This window comes from Peromyscus leucopus, chromosome 5, assembly GCF_004664715.2.
Source record: "Peromyscus leucopus breed LL Stock chromosome 5, UCI_PerLeu_2.1, whole genome shotgun sequence".
NCBI lineage: Eukaryota > Metazoa > Chordata > Mammalia > Rodentia > Cricetidae > Peromyscus > Peromyscus leucopus.
The window spans coordinates 51,267,648-51,294,513 of NC_051067.1; the positions used below are offsets into that span (position 1 = coordinate 51,267,648).

Below are 26,866 nucleotides of genomic sequence, written 5' to 3' on the forward strand. Positions count from 1 at the left end.
CAGATTTTAGGGCACTCATCTTGCCTTAGAAGCTTGTCTGTTTGCATAAATTTGACATTTCTTTGCACTTCTATGAATAAAAGACAAGGCACCTGAGAGCATAACTAACCACTAAGGAATAAAACAGCAGTATGGAGGATAGAGAAAGGTATGGTCCAGACGACAGCTTGCTCCTGTGGGTTAGGAGGTAGTGATGTATAACCCTGCAGACTTGGTTTGAGGGAAAGTTGCAGGAGAGTTTGGAAGGCCTTGAAGAAGCAGAGAGTCAAAATGTAGATTGTCTGGGTCATGTAAAACATCTGTAGATTTAAAGGGACATGGCTGAAAGGGTCAGGTTAGGAGTGTGTTTAACCTGCACCGAGGTGTTTAACCAGTAGCTAGAGAGGAATAGCAGGGGTTTTAAATACAGAGTTAAGATAAAGCACTCTCATTTCCCCCTTCCAAGCTAGGTTAAATGGTTCCCTATGTCTTAAGCATCTGCTTTTTTTGTGTGCTACTCTGGAGTTAGTTGCTTTGCATTTTCCTGCCTGTGTTGTAGTCCTCCTGCCTCTTGCTATCACTGGGTTAGTGCTACCTTTTCTGAGGTGGCACCAACTATCAATGTGCCTTATTCTTGCCAACTTTTCTCTCGTGGTCATGGAGTCCACATGGCCAGCACCTTGCTCATTTGCTATCTCTGCATGGCTCCCTATGTTGCCTCCTGCTGCCTCACTCCCACTGTACTCTATCAGCCCTGGGCTCTCTGTAGGCTTGGCTGCCTCACACTGCTTGGGATGACACTCCCAGGCTCTCCTTTCTGTTCTCCCTCCGCAGCCCCACACTTCTCAGTCACTTCTCTAGTTTTCATATATGATCATATTCTTAAAATCCTCTTGATTCCAATTGTATATAAAATCCAAAGCCCTTCTCAGTTAGAGCCATCATGTCTTCTTTTATGTGCAACTCTTCCCACTTGGTGTTTCACCAGAGACTGTCCTGGGTTATGTGAGAATATCACAGATCCTGTATTTTGTATTTTTCCCCCATTCATGAACATGTGATGCTGTCATGTGCATCCTTTTAAGACCTGCTTCACGCAGTTTTGAACATGTTGATTTTGATATAGTTAACTCTGACTCTTCTCTCTATTTTCATAGTAATATGCTTAAATTCATTTTTATCATTTGTTGAAGTTTCTTAGAAACTTTAAAAAATATTTGTGGACTGTGGGTATTTTAAGATTAGATTACTCATGCATGCTAGGCAGTGGTGGCACATGCCTTTAATCTCACTCAGCACTTGGGTGGCAGAGGCAGGCGGATCTCTGTGAGTTCGAGGCCAGTCTGGTCTACTGAGTAAATTCTCGGACAGCCAGGACTGTTTCACAGAGAAACCCCATCATGATTTACCTTAGGGATGGGAGTGGGGAGGGCCACAGGATAAAGGAAATGCAATTAAGTTATGATACACAAAAAGGGAATTGTGACCATAGTCTTAATAAATGTTAATAAAGTTAAAACAGTACTAGTAAAAAATAAAGCTAACACTCAACATAGAAAAGAGAACTAGGCTAGAGCAACCAGAACACCAACCAAATCTAGGAGTAATAGCAGAGCTGTACAGAGGGCAGTCATATATTCATATAGCAGGTTGTTATACTGAGCAGTATCATTAATCCATCCAGATTAGCAGATAATACTGAAGAAAAGATTCCAGTTACAGAGACTATGTGTACTGTGACTCCATTCTGGAAGCATTCAAAACCAGGAACATTGAACATGCTTGTAAGGAATGTGTCCCAGTGCTAAAATGCATGTCTAGCATGTACCAGACTCTGGCTTGAATTCCTCGTGTATGTGTGTGTGTGTGTGTGTGTGTGTGTGTGTGTGTGTGTGTGTGTGTGTGTGTGTGTGTGTTTTAAAACAACTTTTAAAAGGAAGTAAATAGGAAGGAAGAGTCTGTTTGGGAGCTAAGTGTGAAGAAGGGTAGGCAGAGTGGGCAGGTTCATGTCTCTGCCCCTCTTGTCTCTTGCTGTCTTGTCTTTATGTCCCCAGTAGGCTTGCTAGGAACAATGTTAACCCACTGCACTCTGCTCTAAGGATCCAGATCATTTAATATTACTTATCATTTATAGTTAGTTCTCTCTTTTCCACTGAAGAATTTTCTGTGCCAAATTAGCAAACTGAAGACAGTATCTCAGTTGCAAGGGAATTATGTCCTTTTAATGCTTTGCTTCTGAACATTCCTACCTCTTGTGGAAAGTACACTCTACTAAGATTTGGGGATAGAATTGTAGTAAATGAGATCAAGAGGAATTTATAGATAATTTAAACAGAAGGCCTAATTATTTTGCTTCTTTCTTTCACCAATAGGCTAGATATATGAATTTTCTGTGACTGTTTTTTTTTTGTTTGTTTGTTTTTGTTTTTGTTTTTGTTTTTCGAGACAGGGTTTCTCTGTGTAGCTTTGCGCCTTTCCTGGGACTCACTTGGTAGCCCAGGCTGGCCTTGAACTCACAGAGATCCGCCTGGCTCTGCCTCCCGAGTGCTGGGATTAAAGGCGTGCGCCACCACCGCCCAGCATGTGACTGTTTTTTATAAATGAGATTAAAATTAAAATCATCTTTTTTTGTAGCTTATCTTATGTATTTTTTTAATTTTCATTTTCATTTATTCTTTCAAAATTTCATTCATGTATGCATATGTGCATTGCATTTTTATCATATTTTTTGTTTTCTTTTTGTTTGTTTTTTTATTTTATAATTTAATTTAATTTTACATATAAGCCATGGATTCCCTTGTTCTCCCCCTTCCCACCCACACCCAGTCCAACCCCCATTTCCATCTCCTCTGGGGCAAAGACTCCCCTGAGGATTGAGTTCAATCTGGTAGATTCAGTCCAGGCAGGTCCAGTCCCCTCCTCCCAGGCTGAGCCAAGTGTCCCTGCATAAGCCCCAGGTTCCAAACAGCCAGCTCATGCATTGAGAACAGGACCCGGTCCCACTGCCTGGATGCCTCCCAAACAGTTCCGAGTTAATCAACTGTCTCACTTATCCAGAGGGCCTGATCCAGTTGGGGGTTCCTCAGCTATTGGTTCATAGTTCATGTGTTTCCATTCGTTTGGCTATTTGTCCCTGTGCTTTTTCCAACCTTGGTCTCAACAATTCTTGCTCATACAAACCCTCCTCTTTCTCTTTCTCACCAGTTGGACTCCTAGAGCTCCACCTGGGGCCTGGCCGTGGATCTCTGCATCCGGTTCCCTCAGTCATTGGATGGGATTTCTAGCACGACAGTTAGGGTGTTTGGCCATCATATTACCAGAGTAGGTCAGTTCAGGCTATCTCTCGATCATTGCCAGTAGTCTATTGTGGGGGTATCTTTGTGGATTTCTGTGGGCCTCTCTAGCACTTTGCTTCTTCCTATTCTCATGTGGTCTTCATTTATCATGGTCTTTTATTCCTTGTTCTCCCTCTCTGTTCTTGATCCAGCTGGGATCTCCCGCTCCCCTAAGCTCTCTTTCCCTCGACTCTCGCCCTTCATTACCCCACTCATGTCCAGGTTGTTAATGTAGATCTCAGCCATTTCCCTGTCAAACTCTATGTGATTTTAAAAGATTATATTCTAATTTAAAATGAAAAAAAATAATTATTTTGTATATGTGCATGCAAGCATTGTGCATCCACATGCCATGTGAAGGCCATGTGAAGGTCAGAGGACAACTTGCGGGAGTTGATTCCAAGCCTCTTTGAGCAACCCAGTAGCAACCTGTGCCAGCTGGGCATGGGAGGCCCTGAGCTAAGTGTTGGTCCAGATTCCCCAGCATACACTTGGAATAAAGTGTTACGTGGTTACCAGAATGGTGACTATTCTCAGGTCTTAGAGCCTATACAGTGTGGAGCTCTTCACAAGAAGTGAAAGGGCCTGCAGCCATGAATTAGAGTTTTGATGGGTAGGAAGCCTTGCTACACTTCCTGGCAGCCATTTTCCCCTGGGTGAAGCCATTGTTCTCATCTCTGGGCTCAGTTCTCAGTATTCATGTAGATGCGGTGTGGTTTCTGGGACTGACTCGTCATTGGGTTCATAGGTAAATGATAAGTCAGAAATGGTTTATACAAGTTCTAACTTTCCTAAAAGTGATAAGTATTTTCTGTTACACTTAACTGTATATGTTTGTTTTTCTTGTGGGGATAGAGGGTCTTCAACATGCAAAATTGGTTCAGGGGAGAGGAAACTTCAGAATTTTACAGCTTATTTGAATGTATCACAACAGCTGCAAAGTAGTATCCTGGGGCCCCAGACAGTGGGAGGAAGATTGCAGGAGTGGAAGTGAATAGGAAAGATGAAGAAATGTACTGAAAATGTTCAAAGAAATTAAATATGTCCTTTAAGTAATTAAACATTTCTACACTGATGACTTGTTATGCTGAGTAGAGGACTAGAAGGTGTCTGTGACTGTCCCTCCAGTGAACTCTGAAGGCCTGATGCTTTACACGATAGTTCCACTGTGGCAGCACCTTCTTGTGCATCACCTGGCTTCTCAGCTTGTCAAGGCAAGTTTACTGAGCATGCTCAAGCTAACAGTACTCGGACTAAGACATCACTCCTCTGTATAGGAACTGTTTTGTTCTGTCCCAGTTCTTGCCATTTCCTTTACTTTTTGAGAGAAGTGGTAATCAGTCCTTGAGTTAGTGTTTTACAGAATGGGAGGAAAGGGGTGAGCATAGAGAGCTGGTAACCAAAGATGCTTCAATTACTGAGGAAAAAGTAAAACTCTTAGGTATTTTAGCCCATGCCTCAAAACAGTCTGAGGACAAAGCAGCTCAGAAAACCCATTTTAAAGGTGAAAGTCCATGGATAAAAGTGTATCAAGGAATATAAGATGCAAAAATGTTCTTCTTAACAGTCTGGGACCAGAAAAGGGAAATCCTCAGGAAAATGTCCTCTATCTGGCATCATACAGCCACTGTGCAGTAGCCATCTTCAAGCATCTTATGGCATGGTGGCTAGTTCAAGAATTTCCTGGGGAAAAAAAAATGTCGCCAGGCAATGGTGGCACATGCCTTTAATTCCAGCACTTGGGAGGTAGAGGCAGGTGAATTTCTGTGAGTTTGAGGCCAGCTTGGTCTACAAAATGAGTTCCAGGACAGCCAGGGTATGTAGAAATCCTGTCTCGAAACCCAAAAACAAAAACCCCACAAAAATAAGGCTTTATTGCTTCCTCAGATGTATAGTTTACAGAAGTCCTAAATGAGACAGCCAGGCTGAATGTATTGAAGACAAACCTGAGTAGAAAGGCCGTTGCTCAGTTTAGACCTAAACACTAGCCAAGTTTACATGGCATGTAAAGTCAAACCTGCTTCTCTAAGGGCAGTCTTTCTGATTGCCAGCATGATGGCACAGTGGAGAATTCCATGTGATCCCATGAGATGGCTCTGTTCAGAACACAGGTGCACTAACTGCAAATAATAGTGCATTACCTTTAGACCACATATGTGTAAAAGAAAAGTTTCCTGTTCAAGTTGAGTTCCATCCCTAAGGACTCTCATTGTATGTGCAAGTATTTCACAGTCTCTAAATATTATAATCTGAACTATTTCTGTCCTAAGCATTTTGTAAAGGGAGGTCAGCACGTATGTGCTGGGGTTCTTAGGACTATGTAGGACACACTAGGTCTTTAGGATGTGCGTTGCTTCCCAGCTTATACACTGCATTTTAACTGAGGTTATTGTGGTTCCCCCAACCCCATGTTAAAATGGCTACTTTTGTGAAAATCTGTCCATTGGTAGTGTCACTTGTGACTTTGTTCCATGCTTAGAAGGTATTCTCACAGCAGTATGAGAAAGTCTCCAGTGTTTCCCTTTGAATGCTTAGTGGTTTTGTTTTGACTGTTAAACTTGATCTGTTAGGATTTGCTTATGGGCACAGATGAACACAGGGCTTCTTCCTCCAACCCCATCCCAGCAGTCAGGTGTCCTCAGGCCATGCAGTGATAGCTGACCTTTCTACCAGTGATCTGAGTGCTCCTTTGCACAGCCTGCATTCTTGACATGCTATCTTTAGTATCCGTGGCTGTCAAAATTGTCCTGATTCAGACTTTTCTGTTTCTCTTAGTTCTTATTTTTGCTCGTCTGCCTGAGTGGTATTTCAGGTGCTTATCCACCAGCTACTACTCTTTTAACTCTCACTGTCTGGGGCTCAGGTTTAGCTTACTGCTAGAGTGTGGGCTGGACATGCACAAGGTACTTAGTCAGGCCTTAATACCTAACTCATTGACTAACTAATGAAAACAAACACCTGATTGTGGTATATCAATTCTTCTATTTTTAATATTTTCATTTGTTTCCCAGAAGAATTTGTGAACGTACTTACAGTTTGTCAGCTGAATGTCTAGGTTCTAAAGATGTGGTTTGTGAATGAAGAGTCTGTTGACCCTGGTTGGATTTGGGGGCCCTGTCAGCTGTGTTGTTCTCTCCTTTCAGTGTCTTGGAGGGCAGCAGCAGCAGCAAGCAGCAAGAGATGTCTTGCATAGCCGGTCCCATTACAGAAGAACCTGCTCGTTCCTATGTACTGACGGGGCTGGGTGTTGAATTTCATTTAGTCCCTTTCAACCTGGATTACATTTTTTAGGTTGTGTGTCTGTATCTATGTCTGGGTGTAGGGGTGCACACAAGAGCACAGGTGCCCATGGAGGCCAGAAAAGCCTCTGATTCCTGGAGCTATAGTTGCAGGTGGTTGTGAGCCACCATATGGGTTCTCCAAGAGAGCAGCGTGAGCTCTAACCACTGGGCCATCGCTCTGGCCCCCTGAGTAACATTTTTAGTGTTTTGTTTTACTTTTAGTCTCTTAATAAATACATTTTGTTTTTATAGTTCTCAACATTAAATTTTCAGTGAACATTTGGTTACGGTGTTTGCTTTTGATATTTGAATTATATAAATGTGTTAACATTCACAAACAGATGTAATATTAGACTGTATATTCAAATATCTTTTGTTAAAATTGTGCATGAGCTTTCCTTTGGTATACTAGTTTTATTTTGCATGTTGTTTTGTAAGTTTTTTTTTAATGTTATATACCAGTACCCTGCCTACCTTTATTACTTACGGGCTAGAAGAGGATCTGCTCACTGAGAGTACGGCAAAGTCAGCTCCTGACCATGGCCCCGGTGGTGTTTTTTCTGTTTTTTCTTTTTCTTTTTTACCCACTTTTTCTTTATATCTTTGGAAACTGGATATTTTAATTGATCAGATAACTACATTTTGGTCATTTAACATTTTCTTAGAAGACTATAGTATCTATAATTTGTGAAGACCTGAGAAAAGTAGCAGCTTAGGACTATGGGGATTTCCTTTTTTGTGTGCCTGTGTCCTCTAGATAGGTCTGGTTTGCATGGTTCTTCACTGTGAATTCTACTAGCTAGTCATAAGTCTGTGTTTTTCCCCAAGAAAGAACTTCTAAGTTAACACTCTCAAGCTGTTCTTCTGACTCAGTGGCCTTAGCCTTGTCTGACTGAGATCTCTGTGATGTTCCTGTTTTACCATTGTCTGTTCCAGCTGCATGACTGACAAAGTGTGTCACCTTTGGAATCTACCTGGGCCGTCTCTGTACTCAGTCCTGTGCACCCCTTGCTTGTATTTAGTTTAGGTCCCAGATCAGTTAAGTCTCTAGATCCATGTTCTGTTTTCTGTAGATATTTCCCAGGTGTGAACTCAGAGAAGGGAACTAATGTCTCCAGCTCCCTATTTTTGCCAGCACTTCATTTATTCCTCACAGGTTTTGTATTATAACTGTCTAGGTCTTGATAGTTTCTAATGACTTTTTTCAGCACAGTTGCTCTAGGTTCCAAATCCTGTACACTGAGACCCTGATCCTACTCATGTTTATATTTTTACATTATTGTTGTTTTTAAAATTGTCTATTAAATATAATTTAATATTACACTGTATGAATACTCTGTATTTAATTTTTAAAGTATTTTATCCTTTGACAATTTCATGTATTGTATTTTGATCATATTCCCTGCCCCCTTCTCCTCCCAGATCTCCTGCAGTGTGTTTTGCACGTTCATTTTCAGTTTTTCTGCAGTGCTTGTTTTTCATCTTGTCACATTGAATGTGCTTTCCATTTTTATTGATTCTTTTGTTTTTGTGTTTAACTATTTATTGTGTTTTGTGTGATAATTAAGAGACTTTTTTTGTTCTAAGTTATTTATAAATTTAAATAATCTCTAAGGTAGCCTTTAAAAGCTGTTGATTGAGAACGTGGTAGAATTAGTATGCTTGGACTTCATCTTCCTCCCTGACATATTCCTATTTGTTAATTACAGAGTCTCCATTGTCAGAGTTAATGTTCTGTTCTGTTCTCTAATCATAATCTCCATGTTTCTTTCTGTCTTAGTCCTTCAGTTAATTTTATGACAGAAAAAGGAAATCTGTAAAAGTTAGCTGCCTCCTAAACAGAAAGTCGCCATCTTCCCCATGCTGACAATGCAGGGCTTGCCAGAGCATCTTTTGCTGGGCTCATCGGGCTTTCCCAGAAGAAAAGGACAAAAATTAATCTTTTGAATCAAGAAGGTCCTTAAATGCTGGGTTTTGGTATTTTTCAAAATCATGATAAAATTTCTTTTCCTTTTTTTTTTTTTTTTTTTTGGTTATTCGAGACAGGGTTTCTCTGTGTAGCTTTGGAGCCTGTCCTGGAACTTGCTTTGTAGACCAGGCTGGCCTTGAATTCACAGAGATCTGCCTGCCTCTGCCTCCCGAGTGCTGGGATTAAAGAAGTGTGCCACCACTGCCTGGCTGATAAAATTTATTATGTCTTGTTTATTTTTTCTTATTTTATTTTACTTATTTCTTAAGATGTTGTATTACTTTCTTTTCTTACATAGGATATTCATGGGAAGATGCTGAGGCAATTCTGATTTGTCTCATAATTTGATTTTTTTGTTGTTGTTTTGAGGGAGAGTCTCACTTTGTACCTTAGGCTAGTCTCATACTTGATGTGGAGGCTTTCTAGTCCAACCTGCCCTTGAGCGCAAACTCTTGATGCCTCCTGAGTGCTGGGATTATAGGACAGCATCCACATGTGCTCTGTTTTTATCTAGATTGGCAAAGGGCTCTTTGGAGACCACTAATTTATAGGGAAACAAAATGCTGATGTTTTCTGTTTTTTTTTTAATGAATAAAAATAGAAGAAATATATAGCATTTTGTTTGTAATAAAACCAATAATAAAGATTAAACCAAATGAAGTACAGATGGACATAAGCAAATAGTGCAATGGGAGTAAGTGTAGCTGGTGAACATAGCATAGGAACTACTATTATTTTCTGTGGTTCAGGGAAGGTTTGTAATGTTTCACCTTTTTACCTTTTATTTTTAAGATACCATAAATATGTAAATCAGTTAGCACTAGTGTGTGCTGTGGGCCGCAGAAATATGAAGTAGGAATTCCACTGACTGTGGCAAAGCTATTACCTGAAAGGGTCAAGGACTCTTCCAGAGGGAAGCCAAGTCTCAAGAAGTACTGGTGACACTGGCTTTTGAATGTCTTAGCTGTTTCCTGCAGTGAATTTCTTGTGTGCTATTGTAGCCTCCCATTTGATTCTTTCCCCAAGAACATCTAACAATGTGCTTGATCATTTACGGGGCACAACTTCCCTTATATTATTGGGGTATTTTGGATAACATTCCCCAGCTGTGCTTATTATTCATTAGCAAACATCTGGCCAGGGCCATTCTCTGGACAAAAGTATTTCATCTGAGACACTTCTACATCCAAGGACAAACTGCAGATAGATAAGCATTAGCTCATCTTGCCTACAGATAAGAGAAAATAACCACTGACAATTAAATTCTTAACTCCTTACCTTCACCCCAGTTTATTAACACAAGACCCTAATTTAAGAGATTTACCACTTACTATTCTGAGATGGTGTTTTGGACATCTGCTAGTTACTGAGATAAGGTAATTATTTCCACTGATCCAAGGAGACTACAACAAGGTTAGGTAGATGATAGGTGCCAAGCTTTGTTTCTTGTGCAAATCAAGCTTTAATCCTCCCTCTTTTATCTCAGCCCAGGTGTTATTCCTAGTTCTAAAGATTCCTCCATTAGCAATTAACTCAGAGCAAAAGTGCTTTTATTAACCAAATACTACACATTGTAACACAGGTTCCTAGCAACTGAGTAAACTTCCCCTACCCTACTAGAAAGTGGTGCAGCCAGAGAATTGCTGATTGTATGTGTATATAAACTGGAAGCTTCAGAGACTTGGGGGAGAACAAAGATGGGAGAACAAAGATGGAAAGAATCTAATATCCCTCAGATTAATTCTCAGCCGCTGATAGCATCTATTTGGGACTCTGGGAGAAATCTCCACCGGCAAGTACCAGTGGGGACTTCGATAGGTGTGTACATTGCATTTCTGGTGATGGTGTGTGTCCATGTTCTTTGTCTAACAACCATTCATATAATTTCACATACTCACTAGCACCATTTCCTGAGTTTTGAGTACAAGTTCTTTTGAAAAGTATTAAAAGTATTCTAAAGTCTTTGATGGAGGATTATGAGAACCTGTCTTTAGAGTGCAGAGTAAAGGCAATAATGCAAAAATTAAATTGCTTGTTTGACGCAAGTCTGCCCAGTGATTTGTATTGTTAGTTGGGACTGTTTTGAGCCACTGTTGGTCCAAACATACAGGTTTAAAATAGCACCATATGCTCCTTAGCAAGCCTATCTAAAAGGACCAGTGGATTGTTACATTACCCCATCTTGGGTGAAGCTGATCTGATCTTTTCCTCTAGTTCCTTTACTTTATAGTTGTGTTTGTAGCTTTAAAAAAATGTACTTATACCTTTAAAAAATGTTTATGTCTTTGAAAATGTTTAAATTGTGACGTAATTCAGAACATTACAAATGGCTAAAAACAAAATGTTAAAATGTTGCAACCTAAAACAACTCATGTCACAAGTTTTTTAATTAGGGTGATGTGCTTTTGATTTAACTTGGGACACTTTTAGAAGGAAACTTTGTGTTTGTAATAATCTTTGAAGACCTTGGAAATAAAATCTTTGCCTAATTCATCATTTTCCATGAAAAAAAAAAATAGCATAATAGAGTTGAGGGACACTTTTCCTCCTTCCTTCCTTCCTTCCTTCCTTCCTTCCTTCCTTCCTTCCTTCCTTCCTTCCTTCCTTCCTCCCTCCCTTCCTCCCTTCCTCCCTCCCTTCCTCCCCCCTCCCTCCCCCCTTCCTCTCTTCTCTTTCTCCCTATCTCCCTCCCTTCCCTGCTCCTTCCCCTCCTTCCCCCCATTCTTCTCTACTTCCCTTCCTTTGTTCCTTCCATTAATATATGTCATAGTAAAATAGGAACAAATGGCCCTTCCTTTTCTTGTTTTTACTCCTTTTTAGTTGGCATCACTGGAAATTTCTAACTTTGTGTTTCCTCTGTGTTCAGGTATATGTCCCGAGTCCACGGTATGCATCCCAAAGAGACCACCCGTCAGCTGAGCTTAGCTGTGAAAGATGGTCTTATTGTCGAAACTCTAACAGTGGGCTGCAAAGGCTCAAAAGCTGGTATTGAGCAAGAAGGATATTGGTTACCAGGTGATGAGATTGTAAGTATATTTAATTTGATAAATTCAGAAATTTGGACTTTTGGGTTTTTTTGAATATTAATATAAGCTATAGAAATCCATTGTCAGAAATTTAACAATTCTTAACATTTTTATTAACACTAAAGCTCTGTATTGATAGCTTCCTTGTGATTCCTTAGGAAAAAACTAACTTTTACAAAAATCCTGCTCTTCTGTCTATTATCTTGCATCTAAAAAATAAAACTAAATGTGCATATAAATCATGGTACTTTTGGTGCTTTCTTGAACTAATATTAGTTTAAAACATGTTTCAGTGCAGGACAGTGTTTATACTGCCTAGATAGATGGAAAGGGACACATTGCTTATTTAGGAATGCTCACTTGGATGGCATCAAATTTCAGTCCAGGCTTATGGCAGAGTTTTCATGCACAATACAAAGATCCCAGATGTTAGCATGACTGGCCCTGGTCCACACTGACCAGTGACTACTGGCAGGCTTTGGGTCCTAAGCATAAGTCAATCAGGATGGATATAAAGTTACTTCTTTTGTACCTTCATTTAGCTCCAGCTGTGATGTCTCTTATGGGAGGGTGCTTTGTATGATTGTGTCCTTTCAGGACATGGCTTTATGCTGAGAAGTACATAGAGAAGTCCTTTCTTCTTGCATAAAGATTGATTTCATGTGTGGTATTTCTATCTCCCCATCATATTTTTTGATATTTAACCACCTAATTGGAAATGTCATAGTTATTATAATAAACATCATTTCAGATAATAGGTTTTAAATGTACATTTTGGGAGATTTAATAATTCTCTGAAATCTAAAATTTTGAAAATTTCATAAAATCTTAAAAACTGGTTCATTGTGGGAAAATTTCCTGAAAGTTTTTGTTTCATTTCATTTTTCTGGTGATAATGACAGACAAACCCATGGGTTCAGTGAGGCTGAAGGACTACCACCAAGTGTCTCTGATAATTCTAAATGTAGGAAGCTGACCAGGCCTGACAGTTTTATCCATTTTATTTATGTGTCAAAGCCTCAGAAAACCTGGGGTAACGGCGGCGGCGTTACTTGTATCAGTGTAATTAGTTTGTTCACCGGAACTGTTCCTGAGAAGAAGTGTAACTATTGCCACCAGAGCAGTTTCCTTTGGAGTCCCTGCTGCATCTGGAAGCTTCCTTGGTGCAATAGCCAAGATGGCGTGAGCCAAGACAGAGCAAAGGTAGAAACTGAGAGTCCAGTGACTCAGGACAGTCCAGATAAGATGGTGTATTGTGTCCCAAGCACATGGACACTTAGAAATTCAGAAGACACAGAGAAGGTGTGTGATGGGAGTGTAACTGATGACTGAGCTGCTGACACGCAGGACTTGGAGTTGTGTGTCATGGGCACATTCCTGTGGGTTTGTTTGCTCCTTTAAAATTTGTGGTTACATATATATATATACTTTGTTCTTCCTTACACTGAAATTTCTTTAATTCATCAGGCAGCTAACCAGCTTATTAGATGTTTCCTACAGTATTAGACTTTATATTTCTTTTTATTTGTACATGTTTTTTTGCACGTATTTATAGTCTTCTTTCCATCTCTTTTTTACTAAATGAAATCTTAAAGTATATTAAACAGCAACTATTCAGGTTTAATGCTAATTAGTCCTTATTCACAGCCGTTTTATACTAAATATTCACATGTAATATAACTGAGTTTGTCAAACTTCGGCTTACATTATAAAATATATAACCATAAAGACTCAAGGATAAAGTAGTATATGGAATGAGATAATGTCCATCTTAAGCATTCCTAGCTTACATGTCTGGAATTGTTTAAACATCATTGATTCAGTCCTCAGCTGTAATGTGGGCATATTAATATTTATTTCATTTAATCAAAGATTAAGAGACATCATGACTAAGACAAGGCTTTCTTATGGAAGAAAGTATTTAATTGGAGGCTTGTTTATAGTTTCAGAGTGTTAGTCCATTATCATCATGGCAGGGAGCGTGGTGTCAGGCAGGCAAGCAAGGGGCTGAGAGCTACATCCTGACCCACAGGCAGACAAAGAAAGACACTGGGCCTAGTGGGGGCTTTGGTAACTTCAAAGCCCACCCCCAGGGACACTTCAAACAAGGCAACACTTTCCTATCCTTCCTAAACAGTTCACCAACTGGGAACCAAGCGTGCAAATATATGAGCCTGTGGTGGCCATTCTCATTCAAACCATCACAAGCATTAAATGAAAATATGTTCATTCAGCAGTGAATATATACACAAATATATTCAAAGCAAGTGCTTTGACCAGTAAATAAGTATACTTAGTAATGACCTCTTGTGCAGAAAGGTAATAAAGTTAATAATAATATGGTGTATATTTCAAAACAGCTAAGAAATGGACTTTAAATGGATATGTTAATTAGCCTGATGTGGTCATTCCACTGTGTGTGTGTGTGTGTGTGTGTGTGTGTGTGTGTGTGTGTGTGTGTATGTGTGTATGTATCAAGGCATCACACTTACCCTAGAAAGTTGTAGTTATTACTTAAAAATTAAAACTTTAAAATGATTAAAATAAGTGTCTGTAGACAGTATAGTAAAAGCATCAGTTTTTTTTTTAACTAGCTATAAGCAGTCTTTTTTATACTATTTACTCTGTAACCAGTATTCCCCAATATAAATACTGTGAAGAGCTTGTCCTTGAAAAGGTAGCTCTTGTTGAAGGTATAAAACAATGAAGCTGGCTGACGAAATGAGTATCTTACTACCTGGGCTGATAACACCCCCTGACTTGGCAGTGAGTGTCCTCATGCCCTATGATACCCCACAAGCTCATGTGATTAACCGTGTCACCTATATCACTGCAGGAGATTCTGCACTGCCCAGGCTTTGTGTATTTTTTAATTAACTCTGTCATCTGTGCAGGAGGCAGGTCTAAGCTGTGAACTGACAGGTTATTAAATGCCCTCCACACCACAGACACTATGTATGTTATTTAAAAGTTCTGTCCTGAATAAAAAGTATACCTCAAGAATGTTTGATGGAAGGAAGGGTCACCTTTTCTAATTTACATGAAGTTCTGTGGACCAGGGCATTTTGGGGCTTTATAGTTTCACCACTTTGTGGTTTCAGTTGCTTTGGTGCCCTACAACTTTGAGTTTTAGAGTGCAGTATGTATGTTGAACACATCGTTCAGGTTACGATAGGCTTTAGTAAGGGGGTTCTGTTATTGAAGAATAGGTGCTGATGCTCTTCTTATTCCTCTGAAGAGAGAAGCTGTAGTATTATTGGAAGTGGGTAAACAGGATTAATTTTTGAGTCTTACAGGCTTTGTCTCCTGAGTTACTTTAAGTAGCAGAAGTTGGACAATACTTGTCTTTACTCCCATCAATGTGTGGAGAAAGAGAAGCCAATTAGTATAGTTTTCCTTTCTCCCACACAGCTATGGTAAAAGGAGCTTAAAAGTCAGTTTGTTGGTATTACATTGTTAATATACTCCTACTACCTCTTTTTCTCTAATGGTCAATTTTAGAACTTGAAACAATCAAAAAACATGCATCTCTGGACCATGATTTTTATTAAGTACAGCAATCATGTCCTAAAAGCTCCCTGTCCTATATGAAACTATATCTGTCTTTGAGGAAGCCAGTATATTATAATACAAAGGCAGAGGCCCCGTGTTACTGAAATTCCTCCTTCTAGCATATTCTCAGCTGTTTTTCATTGGTGATCTCATACACAATTTGCAGCTCCCTGTGTAAGCCCAATTCTGTTGGCAAAACTATGGTAAAAATGTTTAGTGACTAAGTATCTTCATGTTGATTCCTACAGTGTATATGAGATGGTAGAATAAAACAGCAATCATTCACAACAAGACTACTCCTATTTCTAAATGGTCTGCTTACACAGTAGTCGATCAATAAGTATACACATCAATCTGTTTTCTAAATGACATATCCATGGTACTTGAAAAACACACAGGAATTTTTGTGGTCATCTGAAAACTCCTAGACTGGTAATAACATTACATTAACTGATAGGGTGTGAGTAGTTCTTATAAACATGGTTTTCTTAGCTTTTGAAGTTCTGTTGGTGAGAAGACATGGGGTGCCTTTTTGCTATCTGAACATTTAATACTTTGTCATGTCGACACCTTTTCTCTTTTGAGTTTTTAAAACAGGCAGAGTGCGCCTTTTTTTTTTTTTTTTTTTTTTTTTTTTGGCATTCTATGCAAGACTGGCCCAGTATTGCAAAATAATTAATGAATGCATACATATACATGCACACACATGTTGAATGTATACATGCCATACATGCATGCATATGTGCTCATGTTCATAGAATGCTTTATCATCTGCTTACTCTAAAGTACACATGATGGGAGGCCATGTTTCCAATATTACATCCCCTTTATTCTTAAATTTTGAGAACTATATTTCTTGGGCAGAGTTTTACCACTTGCTAGAGGACTGAAGTTTAGGATTTATGAGTTGTCTTTGTAATCAATAAGTTAATGTCTTACAAATTAGCCTTTGGTTTATAAAGTGCTCAGCAAGGGTAGGAAGGTGTTTCCATAATACTTATTTTAACATAGGAAGCAGGAAACCTTGAGTTTTGGATCATTTGCAGATAAAATATATACAAATGTATCTTGAAACCAGGTGATTTTTATGAACTGTTGGTGAGTTCCAACTTTATTGACAGTTCCCAGGACAAGGTCACACTTTTATTTGTAAGTGATTTTGATCTGACAGTAAAGAATTGGTTGCTAGTGTTGACTATGGCTTAAAAATCTTTTATAAAAATGATGTTGCTTGTAAAACTCCTTTCTCCGTCTATGGACCTGCTGGATTTGGACTCAGGACCTCATTTCTTTCATAGTTCATGGCAGTATAGGGATCAGGCATCTGCTGAGAGCCACAGATTGTAGTTTTATGCAGAATCCTCTGCTCTCTTGTTTTCCTGCAGTGAGTCCAGACTAAGTGCTGCACTTTCAAGTGAATCATTCCTAACATCAGGACTTCAAGCTGCTCTCAGGCCTGAGAGCATCATTCTAAATGAAAGGGGGCATTCTACATTTTTCTCTCTGTATTTTTCACTTCTCAATTGTCTTAGGATTTTGATAAATTTTAAAAGCATAATTAATGGAAATACGTATTTTGTGGTTTCCTAAAGAGATGAGCATATTATCTTAGCAATGAATGGGCTGAAATCCCACCCCCAGTGGGGCAAGATGGACACTTTGAGGGAGTGCCATTATCTGTTACTTCCAACTCAAATGCCAGCTTGTAAGAAGGGTTGATTTATATTTATCTTGAAATTTAGCTAAGTTCATGCCTTTTAGGTAAAACATTGGATTAGAATTGATGGCCTTGTTCCTCACAGACCTTACAGCCTGAAGCCACAGCAAGAGGGGCTTCCCTGGCTTCATTCTTGAGGAAACATGTTGAGAGGCTGCTGAATTCAACCTAACTAGACATTCCAGTACATTGCATATATAAAGCATGTAAATTTAAGAATTAATTTTAAAAACAATTTAGATTTTTGCCCTTTTTTGTTATAGTTATATTTGTCATTAGACTTTTGTTTCTTTTTTCTTTTGGGGGGGAGGAGGGGTTTGACACAGAGTTTCTCTATGTAGTCTTGGCTGTCCTGGAACTATGGAAGTAGCTCTATAGACCAGGCTGGCCTCGAACTCAACAGAGATCCACCTGTCTATGCTTCCTGAGTGCTGGATTAAAGGCGTGCACCACCACTGCCTGTCTCGTTCGTTGTTTTAAATACTCTAAACACAAATTTCAATGTACGTTGATGCTGTTTGTGTTTAAAAATTGAAATGTTTTTATTATCTTTATGTCATTTATGTATGTATATTATATTTTTTTCTTTGAATATTCATTCCCAACCTTGGTTACAAAAAGAAGTAAACAGTCCTTTATTTATTGACTAGTAAGTAAATGCTGGCGATTGTTAGTTAACTAGAAACCAGTTACACTAGAGTATTCTGTGATTTTAAGCCGTGATTTACTGAGAAGTGACTTCGTTAAGAGTCTGTTTGCCCTGTGGCTGATATGCAGAACTGAATGGTATTGTAAAATAAAATAAAAGGGAAAAATAATTCATACTATGCACTCTCTTAGAATAAAATCACAAGATCTCAGTCTCATCAAAGCAACAAATGCGTAGGGATTGGTACAGCCATTGTTGCTTTGGGGAGGCTTCCTATCATAAAAAAAAAGAGTCTGCTTGCTCAGTATTTTGGGTGGGTCTGTCCTCTCCTCATGTGTTGGTGGGCTGTGTGTGTGAGTTCCTGCTGTTTGGCCCTTTTCTCCTTCTGACGTCTGTTTCACTGAGCAATATTGTAACTTATTTTCTATACTTAAATCACTAAACATATGTAATCATCATATCCTCCCATGTAAATGATTAGCTGAATTTGTTAACAGAATTAAATTAAACCTAGAATGGTAGAGGACTCACTTTACACTGTATCTGCATTAAAGCACACTGTCATACACATGCTTAGTAGTGTAATGTGTGTCTGCTCATGAAGACATAGGGAATTCAAAAGATAAAACTGCTTTTTGATTATTGAAGAGCCTTAATCAGAATTTGGAATACCTTTTTTCCAACAGTTCTTCAAATACCTCCCTTGGTACATGGCCAAACATCTTTCTGAGCTTCCTTTTTATCTCTGAATTGGAGCTAATTATATTTTCTGTTCTACCTTGCTCAGAGAAATGTTGTGAAAATCAGATATGATAATGAGTTCTGAAGTGCTTGGAGAGAAATATACTCATGTGATTAGAAGCATGTTATTCATTTGTGGTGGCTTTGTTCCTGTTTTGTGCAATACATAGATAATAACACTGGCTGACATCTCCTGAGTGATCAGGCTGTGCCAGACACTCCTCTGTGCACTGTGTACATATGAACTCATTTGATTCTTACCAAGCCACAGGAAACAGGTACTGTCATTCTGTTCATTTTACAGATAGAAAATGACATATAGAGAAGCTAAGCATTCTGCCCAAGACTATATGGCCATGAGTGTCAGGGCCAGGATTTGAACCAGCCTGGTTCCAGTGTGCTAACTGAATGTGTATCAGGCTGCTGCTGGTGTTTGCTCCTAGGATCTGAGGGCAGCCTGTATAGATTTCATGCTATGGTGAGAGATTGAGTTTACCACTCTCACATTCATTATTCTGATTTTTAAACAGTCCAGTGTAATCAATCCAGTTTCAGACCAATCAGACATGCATTCCTGGTAGTGTACAGGTATGGGTGGCACAGACTTTATTTGCTAGTAAGATGTTTTCCTGACATGACTGTACATTTCATGGCACATGAATTCCCGAGAGATTTCTCATTGTCTATCCATAACCTCCTTCTACAGTCAGTGACAACTCTTAAGTTTGCATGCTACTATCTTTTCATTAATGATGAGCTCATTGATAGACTTTTGTTAATATTGTCAGCCAAGTAGTATGAATTGTACTTCAATTAATAAACCATGTGTGAAATCCCTTTAGCCCTGTATATTATCTGATATGAGCAAAATTGTGATAGAAAGACCAAGATTATCTTGTTTTTATTTTGAAAGGCCTACAGTATGCAGCCTTTCTCCAGGACAGCAGCCCCAGACAAGGTGAACTAATTTTGAACTATGTTATTTTACTTTAATTCTGCCTTTTTTTTTTTTTTTTTTGTAATGGAGTTCTAGCTTGTTAGCTCAGTTAACTCTTGCTAGACTTGTCTGTGAAAATTGTAAAGTCTTTACACTGCTTCCAGTTTTGAACTTTGTGTTAGTGGGTTTGCTTTTTAAAGCATTCTTGTTCTGAAATAGCATTTTACACATGCTGCTAACTAGGCTGTATCTAGAGCAGCTGATGACTTCTGGTGACATCCAGTGCAAATGTAAACTTGGCTTATTGGCGTAGTGACAGATGTGTGTCAGCCTCACTATTTAATTTCTGTTCACTAAAGACAAACTGGAGGCAGCTTGGGCATGGTCCACATGACTCATTTATACCTCAGAAAAATTTTAATAGGTTCTGAATTAGTGATGTTTGCGTGTTTGGTGTGTTAGGAATAGCTCTTGCCATGATTAAAATAACAAGAAGCATTGTCTTCCTTAATCCGTGTGATGATAGCGTTAGTGATATCCATATGAAAAACATACTCAAGCCAGGTACAGAGGCACATGCCTGTAATTCCAGCACTTGAGAGGCAGATCTCTATGGGTTCCAGGCCTGCTAGTGAGAACTTGTCTTATAAAAGAAAATACAAAAGTAGTTTTAAGAAAAGTTAATAATATCAAGCAAATTAATTTAAAAAGTTTCTGTACTTTGCTTCACTTAAGTTATGGTTGCATTCCTGCAATTATTTTTCAAAGTGTAGAGTTAAGCACACAACAAGGACAGATCCATCTCAGTGTCCATTTCATAAGTAGGTAAAAAGCGTGTGGTGGAAAGAGGAAGGCGTTGATGTGGACAAGCTGGAACTGTGTTCTTCCTGCCCTTTTAACCATCCCAGTAACTACTGTTTGACCCATCATGTGAAGATGAATTAAAATAAGAAATTAAATCATGAAGAATGGCAATTTCTATTATTAGTCTATATATATATATATAAATCATTAATGTCCTTTAAAATATTTCCAAACAGCCATGAGAATAAAATATTTGTCTAACTGCTTAGAACAAGTTCTTTAATTAAAAAATAGACTAGAATTCTGAAGCTTATTTATATTAAAAATTTTGAATATGAAAATGAAATAGCTAATATACAATGTGTGTATAAGCTGTCTATCTGAAATGTGACTCTCACTTTAATTTTAATTCAGCTAAGCACCACATACATGTCTTTGGTGTACTTCAGTCAAACTTGGTAGTGTAGATACTTTTTTCTGAGTTTTATGTAAAATTAGTACTTCATGATTGCAGTTCAAATGGATCGCTCCATCAGATGAGTGTACATTATTGTTCTGGTCAGTGAAGACCATCAATTTCTTAATGAAACATTAACCCAGAAAGTTTAGATTTCTACAGAATTGACTACTCTGCCCTCACCATGGCTCTGGATGTGGGTTGGACATACACTGTGAACATTACTGACTGACTATGCTCTTTGTGAGTGGATGTTGGCATTCTAATGTTGTTGAAGTAATCAATGCTTATTGAATACTAGCTTGAATCCCATTTGCTGGGATAATATTAGCATCTGAGAAAATGAGGAAGCCACTCAACCTTGGAAAGAATGTAGATATACATAAAAATAATGGATAGCTAAACCCAAATGTGGAATGTCAGGATCCCCACCGGAAGTAGCCTTGGTGTTGTTAAGTTTCCCCTTCGTTCATTTGACTTCCACATCTACAAAAGAAGGTCAAGAGTTAACCTTTACTCTGAAGTATACTTTAGAAAAAGCGAAGAGTAACATTTAGAAAGAATGAATTCTAAGCTAAAAGCAAGTCTGAGTCTTCCTGTCTCTACTCTGCCTGCCTTGGCTATTCAGAGACCTCACTAGTCAGACCCGTTGAACAATGCTTTGAAGAACCCTTTGTGTTGTTTGATTGCTAGGACTAGCCACATTGAGAAGCGAGCCTGCTTCCTTCTGTTTCATACGGTAATCAGTCTCTTTCAGATAGTGTGACTAAACCTTTAGTTTCATATTTTCAATTTATTTTTCTAAATTCAACAGACCCTGAATATTTGGCAACCTGTCGGGACTTGGGCATTTTGATTAGTTGTTATTTTCAGTTAAGCATCAAATACTGTGGATGAGAGACAAGCACAGTGAGCTCTACCACTCGGGACTATGCACCCTGCCCCCGCAGTATGGCAGCACTCAGTTTATAATCTGTAAAAAGCAGGACAAAACACAGGTTTGTCTGTTTGAAATATTAAGCTGCCAGTGGTATGGGGCACTTAGCTTATAAAAGACACCATTCCGTATATTGTAGTTTTAAATGAAAGATAATTTTAGACCTGGGGTTGGCTTTGGGCATAATTCACTTTGGAGCTGTTTGCTATCAGATCACGTTAAGGTATTTCTGAGTGTTGATACTACATAGGAGAGAATCCAAGTTTTAAAGAAGTCAATTTCTAGATATTTTCTCTCTTGTTTTAACACATTAAATGTCTTAAATTGTTTATAATGCCTAACTTGTGATGGACTTTAGTTTCAATTTTGTTGTTAGTTATTGAAGATATTGACAAAATATCATACGAAATTATTTTGTATTTTTTGTAGGACTGGGAAACAGAAACTCATGACTGGTATTGTTTTGAATGCCATTTGCCTGGAGAGGTGTTGATATGTGACCTGTGTTTTCGTGTGTATCATTCCAAGTGTTTGTCTGATGAGTTCAGGCTTAGAGACAGCAGTAGTCACTGGCAGTGCCCAGTTTGCAGGGTGAGTACCTATGAGCTTTCATGTGCTGGTCAGAGGGTTGAAATTTATGAATATAGTGTCACTAAGATACCCCAGGTGGTCTTGCCAGGTGAATGATAAATCCTGGAGGGTGGGGGTTATCTGCTGAAATTACTGTGACAAATGAACACAACACTCATAAATGCACATACAAAGCATACCCCATGTTTCAGGGTTTACATTTCAGAGAATTTTAGTCACATGAAAATATCTTCTCTTCCCATACTGTACACCTATTTCTAGATTATGTGACTGCTTTAAAGGATAGCTTTTTAAAATATGAACTACTTGCCACATGGAGTTCTGTTCAATAATGATCTTGTAATTTGTGGCAGAGTTGATGCCACTGAAAATACACATGGGCAAAAGGCAGAGTGTTGGGAGTATTCGTGATGAGCTTCCTGTCTTAGAGCTGTGGAAGTTACTTTTCTGTCATCATGACTTAGTTTTTTTTTTTTTTTTTTTTTTGCTTATATTTTATGTGGAGGGTGGAAGGATGGGACATTTGCATATTAAGAATTCCAATTACTTGTAAAATGCATTGTGCGGTTGGTAAAATACATATTTGCACAATAATTTTCCCTCATTTTTCTCACTGAAGAATATGCATGATGTGAGATTGTAGTGCGTCTGCATTATGAGCGATGTGTGCTGACTAAATACTGCATTTCACAGGGCACTGATGGTGATGGTACGAACTTATTTGGTTGCACGCCTATTGTTTTATAATTTGTATTACTCAGCAACTTAGCTGGAATCATAACATTGTCCCAGTTACCCGTGAGTTCAGATTCTGAGTATGTCTTAAATAATGCTTTAGTAATTTGAATGTTTAATTTCTCAAAATTTTATTTATGTTATTTTCTCCTCTTTAAAACATCAGTCAAAGATTTCATCTGGGCATGATCAGTGAATGTCCAGACCCATCCTCCATAGTAACCGAGTCCTTGGTTGCCTGAGCACACTTGGTGCAGTGTTTCCTTAGTAACTGAGGTTTTGATTACCTGAGCCCACTTCACCCAGAGTTTCCTTACTAATTGAGGCCTTGAATTACTTGAGCCCACCTCACCTAGTTGTTACTTTGTAAGGGAGGGCTTGAATTAAATGGGCTCTCTATCCAGTCCTCCCTTGGGAACTGAGGTCTTGATTACCTGAGCCCACTTAGCTTAAGAAGTATACAAAAAGCAACTGGGACAACATTAGAGACCTGTTTCAGGTGAATTATCAGGAAAAGTGAGACAGTATCAATCAATAAATCTGGCTGCATCAGTGTCAAAGCTGAGGGTGTAGATTTCTTTTAGATCTTCATCAGCACGTGATACCCACGTGGAGTTAAGTACAGACATGCAGGTCACCATTCTGAGCAGGGACTGGTGTCACTTGTGTTCTGTTTTCACAGATTTGGATCATGCCTCTTAAAAGCAAATACATCTCTCTTATATTCTAGGAAGTAAAAACTTGATCTCTCAAGAGGAAGAGGTGGGCCTGGTGGCATAGGCCTCTAATCCCAGCTACTCAGGACTGCTTGAGCTACAGAGTAAGTTCAGGGCCAAACTAGAAAAATCAGAGAGGTCCTGTCTGCAAAAACAAGCAAGCAAGTAAAAAACCTAAAGATGACTTCTATATATAGCTCAGCAGTAGATTCCTGACCAGTTCTCCTAGCATGTGGGAGAGCCTGGATTCAATCCCTTGTACCTCATCCCTGAGAGAGGGAAAAGTGAAAGCACACCAGTGAACACCAGGAACAAGGGAGCGGGAGACCCACCCCCACCTTCAGGTTGTTACAGGTGATGTTCAGTTCTTACTTCCTAGAAGGAACTGAAGTAAAAGACTGAGAGTTTTGAGGCAGGGTGACCGTAGTCAGGGTTTTACATTATTTATATAAGAGATAGAAAAGGAATCATACTTTAAAGAAAATAGTATGCATGAGGGTTCTGTTTCTGTTTCTCATTCACAGTTGCTCTGCTGGGTTCTGATTAGGTTTGTTGTTGTTTGTTTTGTTTTTGTTTTTTTAATATTTCATTGTCAATTGACTCAAATGCATGGCCACCTCATCCCATTTTTTTCTTTTGTTTCCCTTGTTCAGTTTGGATGTGTTTATGATACAAGGATATAATTGTACTTATGCAAATGATACTGTAAGTCACATAAAAAAAAAAAAAACTAAACTGTCTATGTATAGTATAGTATATGAACTAGCCTCCAGGAAGACTCAGAAAGCCTGTGTTTGAGGTTGAGTGTAGGGAATTTTACCTTCATCTCTGAAGCCTCCAAAGAAACCATCATTTGTTAAGTTAGGTCTGTTCTGTTGATTTAATAGTTATGTTCAAGAAAAGGTAATTGCTAATGATTCTTTTTCTAGTATGAAAAGTAACAATAACCTGAAAGTTGTAATGGAATTTTAAATGTGTATCGGGTGAAATTTAGTTTTTAAAACAAAATTTCAATAAAAGCCTTCTTTAATATTTAACAAATGAGTATCCCTATTGAAATATTCCTGGACTAAGAAAGTGTGGGTGGGGTTCACAGACGAAAACTCTAGAACTGTGGTTCCAATTAGAATAAACTTCCCAGTCTCTTTCCCTCTGTGGAATGTTGGACAGTTAAGTAGGATAGTTACGTATACAGACAAAGAATTTTGTAGAAAAGAACCTTATTTCCAGTCAGGCAAAAATAGCAGACAAAAGTCAATCATCCTTACAAAAATCGAAGTTTAAAGCAAACATGCTCTAATAACTGGTAGGGAGCTGAAGACTTTTCTGCCGTAGGTCCCAGGGGTTTGGAAACACTGCTCTCTCCCCACTGTGAACTGTACTGTCACACTAGTCACCTTGTGTCTCATGTCTGAAGGTTGAGAAGACAATGTGCACCTTTCCCAGCCAAAGTAATTTCCCAGTTTTCAGATTACTTTAGAAATCTTGCATGGCCAAGAATGCCCCTTTAGATGCCTGCTTTCCAAACACTGGATGTGTCTTTGCAGACACAGCTAATTGTTTTTAAAGAATAGCCCATGCATATCTAAGTAGATTTTACTTTGAGAAAAGTATCCTCACCCTTATATATTCGTTCCTGTGAACTTACTAATTTAGAAAATATTTTAAATAATTTTTAAAAACTGTGTTGTAAAGAATTAAAGTAAAATAAGAAAAGCAAATTCATAGAATTCCTTTTCTGTAGGTGAATATTCTTCATGCTTCTTGTGTTGTGCATATGTGTTTGTGTGTGAGTGACATGCACTATTGATACAGTCAGCTTGTCTCCAATCAGCTGTGTCCTAGACATCCTATTTGTACACCTTACAGTAGAGAAAAGCCACAGGTCCCTCACCTGACCAATTCTTATAAATGTGTATTCATGTGCCGCCCGTCTTTCTCCACTGACAGCTTGTCAAAGATGACCTTCACATTGCTGTGTTTGAAATCATACCCAGTTTCAGCTTCTGAAGACTGTGTTCACTATTTATTTCTTCATGAAGCTGATTTACATTTTATTTTCACAAAATGATCATGAATTTACTAAGCAAAACTTTAAAAAAATCCTGTTTTGAAAACTCCTTTGAAGATTTTATTTACATAAAGGAAGTACCTTTAAAACACAACATAGTTCATGGTACTTTTTGAAAAGCATGTGTGTGTATTGTATTGTGTGTATATGCTTGATTCTTTCTGGTCAGTTCTCATTTTTTAAGATGAGTTCACTGACTACAATTCTTCAATATAAGTATAGACATTTATATTATTTACTAAGATGACCATTTGCCCTTCAAAGAGCGCCCACTCACATCACAGCGCACAGCAGCTGTTTTCATTGACCCTTTGGACTTCGTCAGGTGTCTCATTTTCAGTTCACTTCACGTGGGTATGTCGTTTCCAGATTGCAAAGTCATGTACCTCTTGGTGTCAGGGTTTGTGGTAGGCGTGTGTGTCTGTGTCTGTGCGTGCACTACATTCTTGTTAGCCTGTAAGCTTTGGGGGAGAAAAAAAAAATCACAGGACTCTTGGAGTGATACCTGTGAACATTATTCTTGGACTAAGAGAATTGGGAATCATCAGACTAAAATCAGGAACTATGGTTACAGTCAGAATCAACTTTCCAGTCTACTTTTTCCTCTTAAAGTTTGGGAAAAATATAGGATAGTTAGAGATCCTAATAAGGAACTTTTGAGCATTGTTTTAACATACAGGCAAGGTCTGTAATTAAAACTACACAACCACTTGCTAGGGTGGCACCACACTGCCTTTTGGCATAGTGTTCCCTGGCATTCGGTGGTGGTGGTGGTGGTGGTGGTGGTGGTGGTGGTGGTGGTGGTGGTGGTGGTGGTGGTAGTGGTCTCTGGTGCTATCCAGTGTGAGCCTCCAGCAACATGTAGCTCTGGCTACCACAGCAGACTGTATTTTTTTCAAAAGTTATATTCTGAACCCTGTACAGTCCCAAGAGAAGCATCTTCCAGTATAAAATGTCACCTTCGTCAGAGTGCTCTAGCCTTTGTCTCCTCGTCAGACTCTGCTATTACTTTAAGAATTCTAAAGGAATGGTCTGCACAGACCTTCTCTTCCCAGTGTACAGATTCTGTAGCAAGCCCTCTCTGTGAGAGCAGTGATTTTAATATCTGAGAGTGTGACATTTGCTCTCTAGTACCTCATAAAGTATCAGAACATTAACAAGGGGAGCAGAACCATCAAGTGAGTGAAATGTCTCCTTCCCAGACACTTGGTACTTGCCAGTGAATGACAGAGACCGGGTTCCAGAGTGGGCCCTGTCTTTTCCTCCTCCCCTCACTGTGTTCACCCTCCTCTATGGGTGCAGTTTGTTTTGTCTTGTTTTTTTGTTTTGTTTTTGTTTTTTGACATGGATAAGTTGTAGATTCATGTAA

At 38.8% G+C, this 26,866-nt stretch overlaps 1 protein-coding gene across 19 annotated transcripts in view; it reads left to right on the forward strand.

Moving 5' to 3' along the window:
• Window positions 1–26,866, forward strand: part of Zmynd11 (zinc finger MYND-type containing 11) — an 89,544-nt gene that overhangs the window by 41,090 nt on the left and 21,588 nt on the right. For 9 of the 19 annotated variants that reach the window (XM_028859562.2, XM_028859578.2, XM_037205943.1 and 6 more), the window contains exons 3-4: window positions 11,431–11,590; window positions 21,814–21,975. In XM_028859562.2, coding sequence (XP_028715395.1) covers window positions 11,431–11,590; window positions 21,814–21,975 — 322 coding nt within the window. Of the gene's footprint in view, window positions 1–11,430; window positions 11,591–19,162; window positions 19,208–21,813; window positions 21,976–26,866 lie in introns of all 19 variants that reach the window. The other 10 variants (XM_028859604.2, XM_028859551.2, XM_037205945.1 and 7 more) reach the window with 2 other exon arrangements.